Raw genomic sequence first — 20,798 nt, forward strand, 5'->3', positions numbered from 1 at the left:
AAGATCATGACTGGCTTTCCGGGCATAAACCCGAACAATACCATGTCTAAATTATGGCTAAACCATAATCTAAAATGAGACTAAAGAAAGTCTAAAATGAGACTAAACCATGGATGAAATAGTTCAAAGGAGGACAAAAACAGATTTGTATCAAGATAAAAACAAATACTTACAGGGTCAATGCAACACTACCACCGTTTGAGAAACACTGGCCTATGCTACAATCACAAAACTAAAAAAAACAAGTTTTTGTTTTTTTTATTAAGTAAAATCAAAATTACTTAACTGAAACAGAAAATCACATCTGATTGTATAAAGACAAAACACATACGAGCCAACTGACTACTTCATTGCACATTTTTGGTCTAGTGTTAGATTCAAATTTAACTGAACAAAATAACTTTTTTTCTTAAAACAATAATCTCCTATTGGATAACACTGATTAACATATTTTCAAATTCAAGGCCAAATGTCTTTAGGCTTAGGCATACAATACAGTACATTCTGCCAAAATAGAGTTAAGATCCATGATAAAGCAGCATGGTGCTGTAAAAGGCATGGTCGTACAGTTGCTCTGCAGTCACAGACTTCTGGTGCTCCACCTGGCTGCCTGCTGTGCCGTGGATCTCAAGCAAATCACTGTGAGCATGTCTGATTTCAGCTGCTGCGCCACACCCAAGTGGAAGCTGAGGTTGGCTGTGATCGTAAGGGGTAAAGGGCCTTTCATCTGTCACTGCAAACGACAAACGATGAATATTATAAGTCGTCCTCTCCTTGAAAAAATATAAAGAAATAATAATGTGTTTTGTGGCAAATAATAAAATGTTATATGGCGAGTTAAATATTATAGTGTTTAAGATTTAAACTTGCACATTTATACACTTCACATTCCACAGCAACTAGTACAAGACCTTATTGGAAATGGGTCACTTCCTTATTTGGAGGTTATGACACAGTGACCTCATTGTTGTACAAGAATTAAAGCATTTGTGAGCTGTAGGCATAATGGTGAAAACAGAAACACAATACCTCACATTGTCAATGATAATCATCTGATAAGTAAAGATTAAATTGTGTAATAAAAATAAATAAATCCACCACAATCATAAGTCTGACAAATGTTGTGTTTAATAGTTATATCCATAACAAAAAAGGACCTCATTAAGCGCTAGAAGATGCATATCAAATGTGAAACTCAACTTTTTACAAAAGAAAGAAGAAAAAAAAAAGCACAGAAAATATAAAGTATATAAAAAAAGTACAGTACAGCCGTTTTTAATCAATAGCATATAGCTAAAAGTAATAAGGCAAAGCTTATTTAAATTGATAGAAATTCATGCACTTTATGTATATGAAAGTACAAAAGTCTAAATGCAACCCACTAAATGAGCTCATCACACAACCAAAGTGCAGGTTTAAACACAAGAATCTCTAACTCATTGAACAAAACTACAAACAGATAAATTGCACAAATTACAACTTTAGGAAGTTTAGGAAGATATACTGAAAATGGAATATGATGGTCTATGATGTATTATTGACTGGCTACATTCATAACAGAATATGCTTTGGGTTTATATATACACTAGACAGCACATGTAAATGTTTTCAGGAGTTAATTATTTTGAGAAATGCTACTGCAACATTATTGCAGAATCTGACCCAAAAAAAGTCAGTTAAAGCAATCATAAGAATAAAGGGAATGATTCATTTCTAAATCAGACACATATGCACACATTGTGTTGTGTACAGTACTAGAGTTTGAATCAGATTTAAGTTTATGCACTTGCAATAAGCACACACTTTACATTTTCCAAATGTATATTCCCACTAATCAAAACAAGCACATTTGCATATATTACTCATAAATACAGCCTAGACACACCAAGTGGAATCTAGAAATGAATCTACAAAGTACAAAGCTCTCTATAAATAAGCGTATGAATTGGTGTAGTGGCAGTGAGTCTGCATTGACGCCACAGTTATCACCTCCAGCTCTTTGGCTGCTTGGCCTGCACTGTCTTGTTCCACAAAGTCTTTACACTGATCATTGGGCCCTGGACCCGGGGCTGAAAATCCATTTAACTCTAATGCAAATGATCCTGGCCCACCTGAGCTTGTAGCAGTGGACAACTCCATGTTAGTGCTTTCCATCTGAACATCCTGAGCGCCTCCCAGTGGCCCATTATCATTAATATAAACTGGTGCTTTGTCCAGACCTACAAACAAGATTTATTACAAACTGCATTTGCAACAATATTAACAATATATCCATGTTAAAATAAATAAATGGCTTACCATTGGATCTAGCCTTTTTCACTGGATTTATTTCAATGCCTTCAAACGATCTCTTTCTGTTTGGAGTGCCATTCAAGAAGCTGCGTCCCTGGATAGAGGGGTGAGAGTGGCCCCCGTTCTGGGATGTGCCGTTCACAAACGGCCCGTTTTGGGACTGGGCCTTGTTTTGTTGGAAGTTCTGGGCATTGGACAGAATCTCTGCACACTCCTGGAATCCCTGAGCGTGGGCCAGGTCGGCAGCAGTCAGCCCACTGGCATTCCTCAAACTGCACAAAAAGAACAAGTGTCACCAACATACACCTGCTGTTGGTGTCACACAGACAAAGGCCAGTCACTCGCAGACACACACTTATACTCTAGAGCATTCCTGCACAGACAGACGCGCACACACACAAACAAACACACACATTTAATATGTACAGACACAATCTGTCCTGAACTATCCTGACATACTTTGTCATTTTTGGAAAATGACATCTGATCCCTTTGGATCATTAGAATTTAAAATAAATTCTCCTCAAACAGGAAACATAACTGCTGCAAACGTGACATGGTTAAGCCAACTTTGGTCAACTGCCAAAAAATTGTGTTATTCCAACATTTGTGCAAGTTGAAAGTTGAAGACTTTCCAGAAGCAACATGACCAAAGATCTTCAAGTATGGAGTATTTCTTCTGGTGTATAAGAGTATTCGTTATATAATTAATTTTTAAAAATCCAGATTCCAGTCAAAGCTGCAGAAAAACACATTTATAACACATGTGGTTATAAAAATGTCGGACAGCTATTAAAAAAAAAAAAAAAAAAACATTGCTGGTTTTGTTCTTGATCGAGGATCCACAAAGAAAATTCAAGCTCAAGAAATCCATGGGTCTTCTTATAAAAGCAATAGTCAAAGAAAGTTGAACACTTCTGGTGAGAAAAAAAAACCACTTTGCTTCATTGCTCTTCAAAATGCAAACCATTCCTTATTGTGCACAAAATACACACAGTTGTTTTAACCATGTCAAGGCGCAGCAGAGTTGAGGTGATTTTAAGTGACAAAAATGAATGAACAAACAGTAAGATGTAACCACACAAGCAGTGTTCTGTATGAAGGTCTGTATTCTGAGGTGTAACTGTGGTACCCATTAATGCACGTGAAAGTGTACAGAATTAAATTCAAGCCACGATTAAAGCCAATGAGTGTTCGATTTTCATTTAACCATGAAACAATAGTTTACTTAACTTAGATCATAATTGTTAGCATAGTTAGTTTCCAAAGGAAACAACACTTCTTTGTCAAAGAGTGTGACTTTCTTTCAAAGGTTCTATATTTACTGCAGCTGCACAAGTGAATGATAATGAATTAGTTTGTGGTTTACAGTGGCATGTGCAGTGACATATTTACTGTTTGAACAATCATTGTGTAAAAGGTGATTTACCTGCATTTCAACTAAATTTGTGAAAAAAGTGAAAACATTAAGAACTAGTGGACAATTTCATAAACAAAATATTTAAAAAAAAAAAATCATAAAAGTAAAATCACACAACTCGTTGCACATTGTACCTTTCAAAATTAACGCTTCCAATTTTTTTTCTCATAACTAAAAATTATAAAATGGTCTCAATAAGGAATAGACATTCTATATGCAAACATTTAATTGAAACATTCTGCTATGAAGCTGCTTTTGGTCAGCTTATTTTTTTAACATATATTCTCTTTCTAGTCAAAATAATATCATTTAAGGGAGCATTACTGCAGGGCGGGATTTGATGATGAACTGGACCCTTTCGATAATGAGATGGTACATCTCAACGAGCATTTCAAATCAAGTCAAGTGGTCCAGACAGCTTCTGCCCCTCTATAAAGTCTCAATAAATACAGTGAAAAAAAAGAGTCAAGAGATAGAACTACTAAACTACTAGGTGAAATACTTACATGGTTTATCTTGGCTCAAATTTGGCCCCCAAATAAAAGTACATTTACTATAGAATACAGTTTGCTAGGACTCAAACACAGGCTCTGTACAGGCCGTGTTGTGCTCCATGGGCTGCGCACAATATTTGCAAAGTCGTAATCGTGAGTTTATGGCTCACAATGAATTAAATATAGATTTCCGATACTTAAGTCATTCCTTGTGAGACCATCATTAACTAAAATCAAAAGATCCAATGAAACAAAAGGAAGCGTCAATTCTTTATAAATGCCTGGTATGCTTTGCTTTTCCCGTCCTAAGCAGTTTTGATCTTCTCTAGCTACTGTCTAACGTTCAAGAGGCAACCTACAATCATGCTACTTGTTGACATGTGACTCACGTGATTAAACCTGTCCATTTAACAGGCTCCTATGATTAGTTGACAAGACCAGAAACAAAATATGTAAAAAATAAAACAAAATCTAATCATATAAACAGTTATGAATAAGAAGCAAAGCATGCAGGTATATTTCTTTAGTTGTGATTCATTTAAAAACCTATCATTAAAACCAATCACCGCAAGAAATACCTCAACAGTTTGCCAGTGTGTAGATAGGAAGCGATAGTGAGAACACTCAATGCCACAACAGTGCGGCTATCCCAGGGAACGGGGCAGACTCAGCAGTGTCTATTCTCCCCCTTTCTAGGATTACTTGAAAAAACCAAGTCATTTCCAATTCAATAGCTGAAAAACATTAAGACGTACGGTTCTGGTTCTGTTAACAGTATCAAGACGTTTGGTGTAGCTTATTGTCACTTTCATGAAGGAAAAGGTGACAAAGAATATAGGTCAAAACAAGACTGTATTATAGTATATGGTTAATACTGAGACAGACAACAAAACATCTCTTCGTAGATATTTTCAGAACAGTGAAATGACATTTAACAAAATGAGTGTTAGCATAATATAGTTAATAGATCATATGTAGACAGCTAAAGCCTGTTTTCCCTGCTCTCGTGTCTTGCTCTGAGCTGCTGTCCAGACAACATCTTACCACTTCTGAGGCTCATGACAAATTCATTCATATTGTTGTTGGTAACAGTGATTAGTGATTTCATCTTACCTTTTGCCAAAACTGGGAATTGCATTTTTATTTGAATTAGATTAGATTTATTTTAATGTTGCATTTTAATTAGATTTAACTATATATTATTGAATGATTTTAATTGGAATGTCAATAAAGGGGTGTTGCCAGGAAAAGGAGGAATAAGAAACGCAGGAAATCCATGAGTGATGAATCCATGAGCTGTTCATATGAACTGACACGGTGCTCCTGTCATGTGACTTCTACATCAGGAGAGGCCAGTAAAGAAAAAAAAGCACCTTCTTCTTTGTCCTGGACAAGATATTTGGAGCTTGTTTCAAGAAGGTGAAAGCATCATGACATCAAAGACTTGGTACAAAGGAAAAGGTTTCTTCTTGGTAAAATCTACCAAATAAGTTTCAAACGATCTATATTTGCTTCTTTTCCTAATCCTGATTTGTGATAAAGTGCTGGACTACAAATATTAAGCTAGGTATATACATGGATTGTAGACTGGCATATAAAAGAGAAGCTGAATACAATATCCGGACATCGGACAAGACTCAAGACAGAGGCCTCAACAGAATCCAGTGAGAGAATGGATGAAATTAAGTGCATCAGATGCAAAAAAAAACATATGCAATTTTTTGTTAACGTCACGTATGACTATTGGCATTTAATTTGGCATGTGTTTTTTCAAAAGTTAAAACTCTAACATCTAATGCAAAACCCAACGTTCGAAAGTAATCAGTCAAAAACGATTGAGATGTTTTGAGTTTGTCATGAGCCTCATTGCTCCCTGCACCATGTGTTTTCTCTCCTGTGAAAAGCTACAGATCCTGAACTACCCATTTAGTGTTCAATCTGTAAATGGAAAAGATAAACATTTACTTTTAGAGATTACAAATCAGAAATAACCAAATGCACAAGGAAATCAGAGCATGTCCTCATAAATGTACACTTGGGAGGTTATAGATATAGAATACAGAAGTCAATCATTTTATTGAATAATTTCCCCTTTTTCTTGCATTTGTTACAAACGATCCAAGTTAAGTGTTTTCAAACCTTAATACTTTTAAAATAAGATTACAGTACAATTAGCATCAATTATTCATATAATATCTATAAGTCCCAAGTAATCAGAACTGTTCAGTACATTGTATTGCATACATCTGTATTGGATTATTCTTCTTTACATTTTATAACAGGGGAATTTGATTTACAATTAAGTTTACATATAATTTTTGTGGATATATATTGCATGGATAACATCTATATCAGAAGCAGATTAGGGCTGCAACTATTGATCATTTTAGTAATCGAGTATAGATCCTTTTCTTCTATTAAACGAGTAATCTGTACATTTTTTTGACATTCCGTAAACCCTTTAAAAGCATATTAAATCATGTCTGCTTAAAACAATAATATTGTATTTATTTATTTTAACTCGTGCACTCAATTTTCTACAATGCACCTTGAAAAGTGGTGTCAAGCGATGGTCACTCGACTGGTCAGTGTATACCACAATGCATTGCAAGAATCAGGAAAAACAACAGCCACGGGTCTTTTAACTGGACACAACGCGACCGAATGAAGCAGAAGAGCTGTTAAAACGCACTATTGACTTGAGAATATGAACAAAAACGCTCTTAAATAAACCTTTACGCCGCAAAGTTGCTAATGTTAGCCGCTTACTTTAGCTTGAGTCGCCATGTGAGATCCATGATTTGTATGGTGATTATTTGGCCATAAATATGTGCATGCCAGACGGATTTTTCCACCATTACATTTTGCAGACTTTTACACAGCGACATTTAAGCTGCAAGTCATTTTGCAGCATTATCTCCGTGTGCCATTCACTTTAGCCTCTGAGTCGTCGCCCCGTCATTGCGGACTTTCTGTTTCATAATTGCGGTTCTGCATGTTCTTTCCCACAACAAAACTCTGCTTCCCAGTCACATTCAAACATTTAAACTACGCCGCGCTCTCCTCCGATGTGCTTTAGTTGCTGCAGGTCCAGGTGGAACAACCTCAGTGTGAAACCAAAGTGCCACAAGTGGTTCCATGTGCTCTGCGCACCACAGGTTCACTTGTTTTTAATTAAATATGCAAATTAAATAAATCATCGCCTGGCCGAATGAGGGATTACACCGACATGAAACATCGAGGCAATAAAATGATAATCAAAGTGAATTACTCGATTTACTCGATTAATCGTTGCAGCCCAATAGCAGATAATATTGAACAAAATAGTTTTAGAAAATGATGCACAACTTATATGATCAGATATGAGCCATGTGATCCAATTATACTTTTGCATCATATAAATAAAAGCCAATATGAATTTGAAACTAAAATTCTATAAATTAGTCAAGTTCAAATTACTTTTTTGTTGCTTATTATCATCAATAAAAACCTTTAAATGGCAGTAAAGCTATCTCTCCTTCTGCTTGCAGTCCCAGGCCGTGATGTACGGTTTATGTTAATCAAGGAGCGAGTTACGATGCTCCAGGTCAGAGGACAGGGGTTTGCTGCGTAACCACTGCGGTCACCAAAGTACAAGTATTTTGTTTTATTTTGGAAAAAATATATCATTCATACCACAAAGGTTTGGAGATTCAGAATTGATGCCTCTCACCAGTTTGGCCAGTGTTGGACGCTGAATTGTTTGGGGCACTTTAAACCCCTAAAACAGGATGCTATGGCTCGCTTTGGACAGTGGACCACCAAACCTGCCCATCCAGGACTGGGCCCATGGCAAAGGCATGACGTGTTCAAGTTCAGCCCAGTTCCACCAGCATCACGATTACAATAGTCTAAAGCCATTTTTCTCTTCATATTTTATCAGAGATGTTTGTAGGAACATCTTTATAAATGATTTACCAACTTTGAAATAAATCTAATGGGTTTCACTCTATGCAACAATTGTACTTATTTGGATGCAGCTCAGGACTTGTGCATTTGGCCATCCCTGCTGTGTAAAACAGTAACCAAAACAAATGTTAACATAGAAAACTACACTCTAGTTTAAACATGCAAATTGGTCTAAATAGGGAATTTAAACAGTTACATTAAGATGCCCTTTCAGGTGTATAATAATAATAATAATAATAACATAACATTTAAATAAGCTTAAACATCCCGTACAATTCAGTCTTTTGTTTTAAAACATAAGGCCATAAAACTGAAAGGAATCTGAGAATTTAAAACCTTATGACACAGAGAGGGCAGCTTAATATACATTGTTGCACTGATGGCAACAAATTAGTATTTATGTTCACATTCAAGGAATCACCATCAAACTGTTAACATAATGCATCTAAATCGAACGACACTGCGCCAAGTCATCGTAATTAACCCAAACTAAGTGTGGCTAATGCAAGCGCTCATAATCAGAAGTACGCTCCTTAAAATCAAGTACTTTCATAAGCAGTAAAGTTTTATGAGCTAATATTTACACAAGAGTTATACTTTTCACAGCAAAGAATAGTTTGTAATACTAGACTGTCATTAGAGACATTAGTGAGTCAATCGCTCACTTTGTATTAAAAAGGATGTGATTTTATGTAGTCACTGTAGCCATCAGAGTTGTTTTGGAAGGCCTCGAGGAGGATAATCGTTTCAGTTATGTTATTCATTTATCATATAATAAAGTCACTTTTTATTTTAAAGCCTTCTTTAAAACAGTACATGTCCAAATATGAACTCAATGTGTATAAATTTAAGAATTCTGGCAGCACTTAAACGCTCGCACTGCAAAACTGTAAAAAAGCACTATTAGTACAAATTGATCCGACTGTACTTACAAAATATAACTTTAAGTTTAATATTTGGATACATAAGAGCCAATGTTTTATTTGACTGAGTTTGTTGGTGATTCCTCATAAAAAAGGAAAAGTATATTATTTGTAATAACACAAAATAAAAAAGGTTTGAAAAGAGGGATCTGGTCACAGAACTTACTCAGCCTTGGCTCCCTGAACCAAGAGAGCATTGATGCAGTCCAGACTGCCCGCTCGAGCAGCCTTGTGGATGGGCGTCTCGCCCACATAGTCCTGTGATGACAACATGTTACATTCACAGATGAGAACTTTCCTTCAAAACATCACGAAAGACTAAACACCAAAAGAAGCAGTAAAAGTTTATGCAGAGGCTGAACTTTTCACCCAGACATCACAACTGCCCACACACACTTCCCGTCACACCCAACAAGAGGAACGAGGAAGAATGAGGCAGCAACCGCTCATAAACTAAAATGAACTTCTTCTAAAATACAGGGTTTGTTAATCCAAATTCATGATGGCGTCTTGACGACACCACATCGTCATCCTGACCTATAAATACAATTTCTCTCAGCTGTGCAGCAGCGCATTAAATATACGCCGAGTCAGTGGCACCGTCTAAGCAGAAAGTAGACCAAGCTCTACATAAAAACACTGCAAGCACCTCATCACTGCCTCTGTGCAAATGGGTCAAGTCTAGAAGTAGGCACAACATTATGCTTAAAGGTTCATGACCTTTGAGTGGTAAAATCCTCACTGATGGGATCAGCCAAACCCTGCTGTGCTCTTATTACTCACACATGTTGCATCTTACCTGTCTGTTAATATCTGCACCAGCTTTGAGAAGCCACAACAGGCACTCTGGGTGTCCCCCAAACGCAGCAATGTGAGTGGGAGTCTGTGCAAACCTGGAAGTGACTGCGTTCACACTACAGCCCACTTGAACCAGACGCATGACACACTCCAGCTGTCAACACAGAAGCAACCAAACAATTAGACATGATGAGACAGAGAGAGCAGGTACAGGCACGTTACACCGCCAAACTAAAGTCTATCGTGTGTGAATGATTAAATAGCGCGGGGAAGGCAGCCAAGTTAATTCACTGCGCGCATACAAGGTCAACATTTCAACCTCGAACCTTCAGATACATTCGTGTTCATAGTTTCCCAAAACATATTTAGCACTAGTCTACAAATAAACACGCTCCTTTGACTTAAAAGTGCGTGTTTATTTGTAGACTTCAGCCGTGCCTTTGGCCTACATTCTTCCCGCCTATTGTGACAATAAAATGACTCATCTCATCCCGCACAGTACAAAATACGAGGCTTTACGCATAAATAACAGTTTAATTTTTCGATTTTGACGTAAGAACGCGAGTTGTGGCGATGGCCGCTCGTCTCGGCTCTGAACAGTCAAACATCAGGAAATGGCCGAGGAGAAACAACGCCATGTCTTCGCGGAAATATTAGCTACAAAAAAAAAAATGTGTTCAGTTCCAACAGAATGAACAGAGGAAATATGCACCTTTCCAAAGTGCGCAGCCCAGTGAATAGGCGTCCAGCCGTAGAACGTGTCCTCCACAGCGAGGTCAGCGGTGGTGGCGGCGCTTTGAAGCAGCGAGAAGAGGGCGCAGATGTCCCCGTCTCTGCAGGCGCGGTGCAGCGGGAAACGGGCCGCGAGCACCTCTTCACTCGAAAACCCAGACTCCAGCCCAGCAGACATGTCTGTAACACGCAACTGGCAATGTTTAAGTACTTCACGACAACGGCCTGAAGGTTTACCGTGAGCGCGCCGAGGAAACACGCCGCAGACACCGGTGCTCCGTCTGCCTGACAACACAAAGCAAACCGTGGACTGGATTTATGGTCTGCACCGCCGCCTCTGTGTGGAAGAAGAAACCCGGACTGGACTCCATCATAGTCCGTACAAATGATTTGTTTGTGTTTCCCACTGAAAGTGAAGCTGATGTGGATGAAGAACATTTTTGTAGATTTACATCTGAAATGCGCTTGTCTCCAATTGAGAGTTTGTACATCATATGTAAAAATAATAAACTATTTAAAGTGCAGGGCGGGACTATCCAAAGCCCTAAACTTAACCAAATTAAGATAAGATAAGATATTCCTTTATTGTCCCACATGGGGAAATTTCATTGATGCAACGCAGGTAGATACAGAGGTAGATACAGAAGAACAGATCACTTATAGGAAGTTTGAAAAACACTCTCAGTAGAAGATCTCCTATAAACAAATACTCCCATAGACAAAACCTCCCATTTCCCAACAAGGGATGGAGGGGAAAAATAATAAAGATAAAAAATAAATAAATAAATACATAAATACCATTGCATGTGATCACGACAGTAATTGCACATGAATATGAATATGTGTCACGACGGCACATGAATTTCACAGTAATTGCAAATGAATCACGACAGTAATTGCACATATGACAGAATTGCACATGGTTAGGTCAGTATTGCGAGTGTTCAGGACTAACAGTGTTTGTTATAAAGTCTGACAGCAGCAGGAAGGAAAGACCTGCAAAACCTTTCCTTCCCACAGCGAGGGTGGATCAGTCTCTCAAGGTCAAACATAGATGTGAATCTAGCCAGGACCCTCCTGGCCCCCACCTCCTGCACCGAGTCCAGAGCACAGCCCAGGACGGAGCAGGACTTCTTGATGACTTTGTCCAGTCTCTTCCTCTCCCTCTCTGTGATGCTGCTGCTCCAGCAGGTCACACCATACAGGAGGGCTGATGCCACCACAGAGTCATAGAAGGTCTTCAGGAGTAACCTTAACTAACCTTAACTAACCTTACCTTAATTGTGAAAGACCCAATTTATTGTAAAAATTAAACCTTTGCTAGAAAAGTACTCAAGTGGAACACAGTACCTACTTGTATGCAAAGAATGAAGATTAGTTATTTTAAATATAAAAAAATAAAGCTAAATGTAGGTTGACATCCATAATGTGTCGTCAGTTTATCCACAACTGGACAACACCGGGCCCTGACATGATTCACACATTCTGGCTAAAGGCAAGGCAAGTTTATTTGTAGAGCACATTTCATACACAAGGCAATTCAAAGTGCTTCTCACAGCAGGAAAAATGCATTCAAATCACAAAGAAATTACAGAAACAGAAATACAATAAAATTAACTAGAAAATTAATTAAAAAAAACACCAAGCCACAAAGGGTAACGTGTTTTCGGAGTCCAACTCCCTTTTAAATCAATCCAACTGATTGTCTAAACTAATGAAATCACAAAACAATTTAAGACATAAAAGAGAAGAGTGCAAAGAAAAATCCTTTCAGTCATATGCACAGCTAAACAAAATTGTTTTTAGCTTAGATTTGCACATTGTCAGAGTAGAAGCCTGTCTCACATCTTCAGGAAGACTGTTAAAGAAACTCACAACACTCACATGAGCGCCTGGCAGTACAAATGAACCAACTGCTAAGGGATTGGGCTCACCCTAAATTGTTAACCGAAGGGCGTACTACCCTGATCCTGAAGGATCCCTCCAAGGGCACATGTATCCAGTGTTGTGCCTGAACGCGTTCATTGAACGAAAGTTCATGAACGCGTTCATAATTTTGGTGAACGTGAACTGAACGAACTGTATTACTGCTGACGAACGATAATATGAACGCGTTCTTTCTGGTGTCTGTGAACGGCACGTTCGTTCTTTTTATTTTCATTCAATAAAGTGTCAGATTTCTAGAGACTTCCAGGCGAAAAACACACTGTTAAGTTGCCCAAAAACAGCCTATGTCTGGCAAGTGTGAGAGCTCCAAAGTTGTAGAGGCCGAAAGATCGCGGAGACAGAGATTTCGCGTGTCGCACTGCGCATGCGCATCAAAACATAAAGCAGTGAGGACCATGGATGTATTATATTGGTAAGGACGCAACCGCAACGTGTAGTCAACGGAGCAGCAGGAGTCGCCCTTTTACGACCAGTTACGTGAGTTTTATGATGAGGTCGGTGAGGATGGGAACAATCTAACATTTATGTGCAAACTTTGCCCAGCAAGTTTTCCCTCATGTTTTTGAGAATAGACTGTGGGGCTGAAAGCTGCAACTGCTGCTAGTGTGGACTGAATGGACAGCAACAAATGGGGGAAGGAAAGAATTTAGAACAATTACAATTGCATAATATTGAAAAAAAGAACTGAACTAGTTCATTTTTTGGAGCTGTGAACTTAGTTCAACATTTTGAATTATGAACTATGAACTGAACTAGTTCATTTTAAAATGTATGAACTATGAACTGAACTAGTTCATGTAGAAAGTGAACTCCCCAACACTGCATGCATCTATACACATGGATCAAAAAATGAGCAAAGCACAGAAGGGCATCAGCAAAGACACCAGAGGAGTCAAACATCAACTCCTGGTCAACAGAACAGTCTCTCAAGACTGCAGAACCCTACACACCAATATCTGTGTACGGCCTGGATTGATTACTGCCTGATTATTGCTTGGTGATGTACAGCACCAATAGGACTCTAAGAGCCTTCATAGCAAACTTGATGCGGCAGTGGAAAACCACCCTTGAGACCAGTGGTAAACCACATGCACATGTGTCCATCAAATGTGGCATATACCAAGGAGACGCCCTGCCCCCACTACTGTTCTGCATAGGTCTGAACCAAATGGGTCTCAGCCAAATAATCAACAAGACTGGCTATGGATATCGACTCAGGAACGGGCCCACAATCTGTCACCTCCTCTACATAAAACTGTATGCTAAAAACAAGCGAGACTTTTACTCACTGATTCTCACGACCAGAATCACTAAGACTATAGCACTGACATTGGGATGTCATTCGGGTTTAAGAAGTGTAGTCGAATGGTGACAAAGAGAGGGAAGGTAGTTCACACAGAAGGGGTCTCACTCCCAGAAGTAACAACACCATACATTGAGGACAGTTACAAGTACCTTGGAATACCACAGGCAAATGGCAACCTCGAAGAGGTAACAAGGAAAGCTGCCACAGCCAAATACCTACAACGAGTAAGGCAAGTCCTTAGAGGCCAGCAAGAACAGGTCCCTGGCAATAAACAGCTACACCCTGCTAGTGATCAGATACCCTGCAGGAATAATAAGGGGGCCAAAGGAAGAGATACGGACCACAGATGTTAAGACGCAAAAGCTCCTGACCATGCATGGAGGGTTCCACCCAAAATCCAGCATCCTGAGACTGTACACTAGCCGTAAGGAAGTAGGTCATGGACTAGTGAGTGCGAGAGCCACTATCCAGGACGAAACGTCCAAGATCCACAAGTACGTCAAGGACAAGGCCCCAATATATAACGTGCTCAGTGAATGTCTCAATGGGGAACAGAGGCTGATGAGGGACCATCAAGGGAGGACAAGCCCCTACACGGGATGTACCACCGGAACACAACTGAAGTGGCTGATATCACGAAATCCTACCAATGGTTAGAAAGGGCCGGTCTGAAGGACAGAGGCCCTGATCATGACAGCACAGGAGCAGGCCCTGAACACCAGATCAATAGAGGCCCAGATCTACCACACCAGACAAGACCCAATGTGTAGGCTGTGCAAAGGGGGCCCTGAGACCATCCCGCACATAACTGCAGGGTGCAAGATGCTGGCAGGGACAGCATACATGGAGCGCCATAACCAGGTGGCTGGCAGAGTGTATAGAAACATCTGTGCAGAGTACGGGCTGGAGACCCCAAGGACAAAGTGGGAAACACCAAAAGTGGAGAACGACCGAGCTAAGGTCCTCTGGGACTTCCAGATACAGACAGACCGAATAGTAATGGCGAACCAACCAGATATAGTGGTGGTTGACAAGATGCAGAGGAAAGCCGTGGTGGTGGACATCGCAGTGCCATGGGACGGTAACATCCGGAATAAGGAACACGAGAAACTAGAGAAATACCAAGGCCTCAGAGAGGAGCTGGAGAAGGCCTGGAGCGTGAAGGTATCGGTGGTGCCCGTAGTGATCGGAGCACTTGGGGCAGTGACCCCAGGAAAGACATCGGAAATCTCGGTCCAGAAAAGTGCATTGCAGGAACAGCAAAGATACTGCGCAGAAACCTCAAGCTCCCAGGCCCTAGGCTTGAGGTGAGAGTTATATAGGTATAGGCATAGGTGTGTATATATATATATATATATATATATATATATATATATATATATATATATATATATATATATATATATATATATATATATATATATATATATATATATATATATATATATATATATGTATATATATATATATATATATATATATATATATATGTATATATATATATATATATATATATATAGGTATATATATATATATATATATATATAGCCACCTATACCTATATATATATATATATATATATATATATATATATATATATATATTTATATATATATAGGTATAGGTGGCTTCTTAGAAGAACCTAGAATATGAGACATATTTTTTTTAAGTATATAATTCCACATGTGTTAATTCATAGTGTTGATGAAAATAAAGAAAACTCTTTGAATGAGAAGGTGTGTCCAAACGTTTGGTCTGTACTGTATATATATATTTATATATACTTTTACAGTGGCCTGCTCTGAACTGTGTTTAACTAAACTCACCACAAGGAGGCAGCAGATATCTGTTTTCATTTGATGAGCTTTGGGTGGCGTGTGTGCACTAAACCGGCGCCCACACATTCCACCCAATATATAGGATATCTCTGAAAGATGTATTTTTAATTCTGTTTGACGTCATTTTCCTTTGTTTAAAAAATATATTAAAAATATATTTAAAAATGGTCTTCATGGAAAAAACAAAAAGGACGGGGTACCAGCTGTTGGTGCCTACTCACTGATGTACTTTCCTGATGCAGAATCAATGACTGATTTTGATGACGAGATATTTTTCTAAAAGCCTATTAATAATCGTTAGGCATTTAAAAGCAAGTCAAAACACTCATCGCACACCCAAAAGCTGTATACGGCTTAAGTTTCCCCCCGAATAATGAAGCTGCCGTAATTAAAATATTTAATTAAGGTGTCTGCTCTCACTGTGAATGGTTACGTCTGCCAATCTTTCAGATGATTAGACCAAGGAGTGGGTGGGGAAATTTGTACTGGCTTAACAAAATTGGCAATTCGAATCAAAATCTAACACCAAAGAAATTAAACAAATCATTCAATTTAAATTCAATGCAATTTACCCAGGTCAAATGATTTAAACTGACCGCTGAGTAACTAAACTATGTATAAGAGAGGGACATAGGAGCAGTTTGTCTTGTTTGTATGATGTGTATTGTGTATTATATAGTGTGTGTGTTTTGAACTTTGTTGTATAGGTTTGTTTATTATCTGTATTATGTGTTGACCCCCTTGAAAACGTGCACATCTCAAGGGGTTTTCCAATAATAAATTCCAAATGTGACGGCTTCATGTGGGATATGGCTTGTTTCCTGTTCCTGCTCCTTCTGACCTTCCCAGGAATGTAGATAGATAACTTATCAGCCCGGGTCAACATCCAACCTGAGGGAATGACTCTCACCAGAACACATTGTCAGTCTCTCAGTCTGCATTATTATAGTTGGCTTTTTCCGGAAGAGTGGCATCGCAAATAGTTCGACAAACACAAAATAGAGAGCGCTTTTCCTTTTCGGTTTGCGACGCACACTGCCTCCTCATATCTGCGCCTTGACGGCAGCACAAAGGACTGGCTGCTGACGTCTGGTAATAAACCTCGGCGTAAACTCCTTGCAGATGAAAGAGGGATGACGCACTGGTGTTAGGTATCACAAACAGTGGGCTTTGGAGGGCCACTGCCAATAACCGCAGTCTATTTCACAAATGTATGAGAACATTACTCCACTCAAAAGCTCTCTTATGTTAACAAGGTGCTGCAGGAGTCAAGCAGCATGGACAATAAACCACTTGCAACACACTCCTTTTAAGTGTTGTACAATATTTCCCTTCATAATGAGCAAATAGGGGCTTTAAAACCGCACTGAATTCACATTTCACTAAAGGAGCACCAGGTCACTTTTCTGGTGCAGGCTCCACCATTTGCTCGCTTTCATGTGTTATTGCTTTGAATAGAATTAAACTGATATATTTTGGCATTTATTTAGTTACAGGCGTTTTTGCTGCACAGGGTCACCTTTCCACAGATCTGACCTGCACCTTGGCTCTGGACATAACATTTCCACTAAGACAAGACAGAGAAGTTACATATAGTGCATCTTTACAAAATCCGATAATGCATTCAAAGGTTGCTTCTTTCACTCATATGTTGAAATAAACCCATTTGACACCACCTCGTGACCTTGTCATTTTCTTCCCCTTCACCAGTCAATTCAGAACAAACAACTTCCATTATGATTTGTCATACTCACTCTCAGCTCATAATGGCTTTGGATTTACAGCTTTGGGCAGCACACGAGAGGACTCAAGGGGACATTTGAAGGGACAATTGAATAGACCCAAAATCAATAAACTGTGTGCCATCATCCTTCACTCATTAGTAATCAGATCAAGAGAAGATCCCCAGCTATTAAAATCAACAGCATCCTTTTCATCTTGTCCCAACTGCACGGCCATATACGTCAGCGAACGTTTTTCTAAATATGACGAATATGAGCTATTGATTGTGCTCAAAAACCAATATGCCTGCTTACTGTTGAGTGACAATGAGCTTCTCCATTGCATTGTCCTGTCGAGCACAACATTCAGGACTGCATGACACACCGCTCGGCTGAAAGGACCTGGGAGAGGAGCATATGTTCACTAGATTAGCACAGCTCAAGCGGCACACCTGTCCCTGGCTATCACAAAAGTACAGGCGCACACTGAATGGGTGGGGGTGCATGTGATGAGGAGCCCTCAGGGTATAGGCTCATCAGCAGCAGACCCAGCAGCAGTGATGTCAGTGCAAGAGAGAGGAAGGGGGGGGGGCTGATGACGCCAGCGAGGCTCCAGCTCACACAGATTATGGTTAGCAGGTTTTTATTCTCGATCATTCTTTGACTTTCAGGACTTTTACATTGTGTGTGCTGCACAGGGATATTTTTGTGGAATTTAGTGCAACTTTGAATACGTTTTTTTAATAGCTGTAATATTACATGACTTATGGACATAGAGATACTGTGCTGCTTTTTCTTGTAGTGTGTTTATGGAACACTGGCTGCAAGACATTATTCTGAACTGTAAAAAGCTGGTGCACAGATGCCAAAGTCACATGTAATGCAGGAAGGAATTTATGCTTGAAATGATCATGAAAACACATAAACTCTGGGAATATGTCAGTCTCTATGGCATAGCCTTTCACACAACTCCTTAAAGGTCAATATGTATGTGTGGAAACCATATGTTGCATAAAAAGCATAAACAAAGTATTATTGTTCACAACAAACAGGGTTGAAAAATCACTTGCTCATGACAATAGTTTTCACTTGGAGCCCGGTGCTGCAGAAAGGAAAGTGGATTATTCAGAGCCACATTGTCCTTGCATGGTAATTATTTGTGATTGAAAAAATACCATCCTGTGAAACGGACTGAAATGTGTGTACAATGTACAACCCAGAAGCTAAAGTGACCTAGTTAACGATTAAGCACAGCTGCAGATGCTGTCATTCTGCAAGCCTCCAGACAGCAGACGTCAGTCCACGATGTGGTTAATTAATACCCAATAAACAGCCCTAATGGGCCTGCGGCTGCCATTTCCCACACTTGTGCACATTAGAACCACATGCACACTCTAATGCACACTAAAGCCATCATAATCCTGTCTTAAACATGACACCTGTTAGTGTGGTTCAGCCTAAATGCCAAGGAGGATTATAGTAGACGCAATGTCACGGATTATAAAAGATATATCATGATAAGAAAATATCACTGTAATCTTATTTGTCTTATGTTGTGTGTTTGTACAGTGGGTTGTTTTGTACAGTCCACAATCACAACACTTCTCCCTGTTTTTCTTTCCCAGCGTTGATGGCTGTGCGGCGGGGAGGGAGGAACCTCAGCTGCCTCCTGACGTACATGCTGGACAAACGTTGTGTTTGTGTGGTCACGGCCCCTCCGACAGCTTTAACCAGTTAATGGGTTACCTCACACACTCAAAGCCGCTAAAGTCTTACTCAACAACAACGCTGAGAAGAGGAGGCTATGATGTGTCTTTAAAGTGAACATGATCACACTTTGCTTTCTCAGTTTGGCCGGATTAATAAAATTCCAGTGGGTATGTATAGGCCTGGTTGACCTTTTCTGCATTTACTCCATTTTGTCCACCATCTGATAAAAATCAAGCTCCTGGGAAGCTAAAATATAAAAAGAAAGATATAACCCACTTATTAAAGTCAACTCAACCTAACAAAACTCCTAACCCACAAATAATAATGCAATATAATTACCTTAAAATGCAATTGACCTTAGGCATTAGGTTTGAACTTCTTTTTACTTTATTGCAAGTCCCAAATTCTCCTTTTGGTAAAAGAATGACTGTGCTCATCTTTCCACTGATCAACTTGCTAGAAAAGTAACACATTGTGCAACTTTAACAAGCCAAATCTGTTTTGTTAATAAATAATGATTATGATAAATGATGATAGTTCTGATTTGTTGATACACTTCTGGCTGATAAACCAATTTTCAGAACCCATTAAATACCTGAAATAATATGTATTGTCAAAGTCTGACACCGGAATTCTTTCCCCTCGCACATTTGATAGATTGCTGCATTTCACGTCAATACTTCCCTGTAGCGTCAGGAGTTATGTCAACAGTTTATTGATGTGCTGCTGACTCACTTTGTACAGGCTGAAATGGTCTATAGGACATTGTATGAACATTGCATAAGTCTGGGTTGAATTGAAGGAAATCAGTATGTCTTTTACAAATGAAATGAAGCATGAAAATGATTTATCTCTCGACAAAACCTGGCATTGTGCTCCATAAAAGCCCATATAACATGGGGCGAAACCATAAATGCAACACCAATCCTTGTGATTCAACACTCTTTGGGGAATTTTATATTGCCACCATGACGTCTGTGCAGCTTTTAAATGTCTGTACTGAGGTCAATGTTTATTATACAGTCAAGCATAAATGCAAACCACTGGCTCGTTTAACTGGGAAGCCAAAACACCCAGCAGTCCAACAATCCTGTCTTATCTGCCTTTATTAGCAGCAAACACTATCAAGAAAGCATATTAAGATGGAGCCAGTTTGCGTCATACCCCTGGGAGGGATAACCATAATAGATTAGTGCTCCTCTGGAAATATTCAGTAGAAAAACACAGGCGCTTCAAGGTCAGACAATGTTGTGGCTTTATTTCAATGAACTGAGAGCCTTTACCTATATGGACAGACTGACGTGGGTCCACAAAGAAGCTACTACTGGAAGAGCAGCTTTGATTAATGCCTATGAGCTCCAGTGAACAGCTCAAGTTAGGCTAAGGGGATTGTGAACGTGCTCCTGAGGCTGTGACGCAGGCTACTGACATCATTGGCCATACCTTTCCTTTAACCATCGCACACTGCATCTCACTGACTCTATGCAAAGTAGAATCGGCGCTTGAAAAGTAAGCACACATCCGATAGTCAAATGACCTGTGATGTGCACAAATCATTATATCTGCCAGTGAGGAGATTAAATTGAGATGACCGCACGTTTGGGATAGAACATTTTGTCTTCAATGTTTCAGAAAACATCATTGCAAGCCCAAAAGACCTAAATAGGCA

At 39.2% G+C, this 20,798-nt stretch overlaps 1 protein-coding gene across 1 annotated transcript; it reads right to left on the bottom strand.

Annotated features, from left to right (window-relative positions):
- Positions 1-499: 499 nt before the first annotated feature.
- On the bottom strand, positions 500-10,902 carry ankrd10b (ankyrin repeat domain 10b). The gene is made up of 6 exons (XM_072444657.1): positions 10,588-10,902; positions 9,877-10,029; positions 9,244-9,335; positions 2,299-2,564; positions 2,112-2,219; positions 500-733 (listed from the first exon to the last, which is right to left on the bottom strand). The coding sequence occupies exons 1-6, from the start codon at positions 10,783-10,785 to the stop codon at positions 519-521; spliced, it is 1,032 nt and encodes a 343-aa protein (XP_072300758.1). The 5' UTR covers positions 10,786-10,902; the 3' UTR covers positions 500-518.
- Between the last annotated feature and the right edge of the window lie 9,896 nt (positions 10,903-20,798).

This window comes from Eucyclogobius newberryi, unplaced genomic scaffold (assembly GCF_026437365.1).
Source record: "Eucyclogobius newberryi isolate DKJ021-1_F unplaced genomic scaffold, fEucNew1.0.hap1 SCAF_14, whole genome shotgun sequence".
Taxonomy (NCBI): Eukaryota; Metazoa; Chordata; class Actinopteri; order Gobiiformes; family Gobiidae; genus Eucyclogobius; species Eucyclogobius newberryi.

Bases quoted from the DNA above. Each gene is read 5' to 3' on its own strand.
- ankrd10b (XM_072444657.1), bottom strand. From the start codon at position 10,785: ATGTCTGCTGGGCTGGAGTCTGGGTTTTCGAGTGAAGAGGTGCTCGCG. The intron at 10,030-10,587 runs GTGCATATTTCC...CTGTGTTGACAG, and splicing joins GGGCTGCGCACTTTGGAAAG to CTGGAGTGTGTCATGCGTCT. The intron at 734-2,111 runs GTGGGCCAGGAT...TGTCGTTTGCAG, and splicing joins GTCCACTGCTACAAGCTCAG to TGACAGATGAAAGGCCCTTT.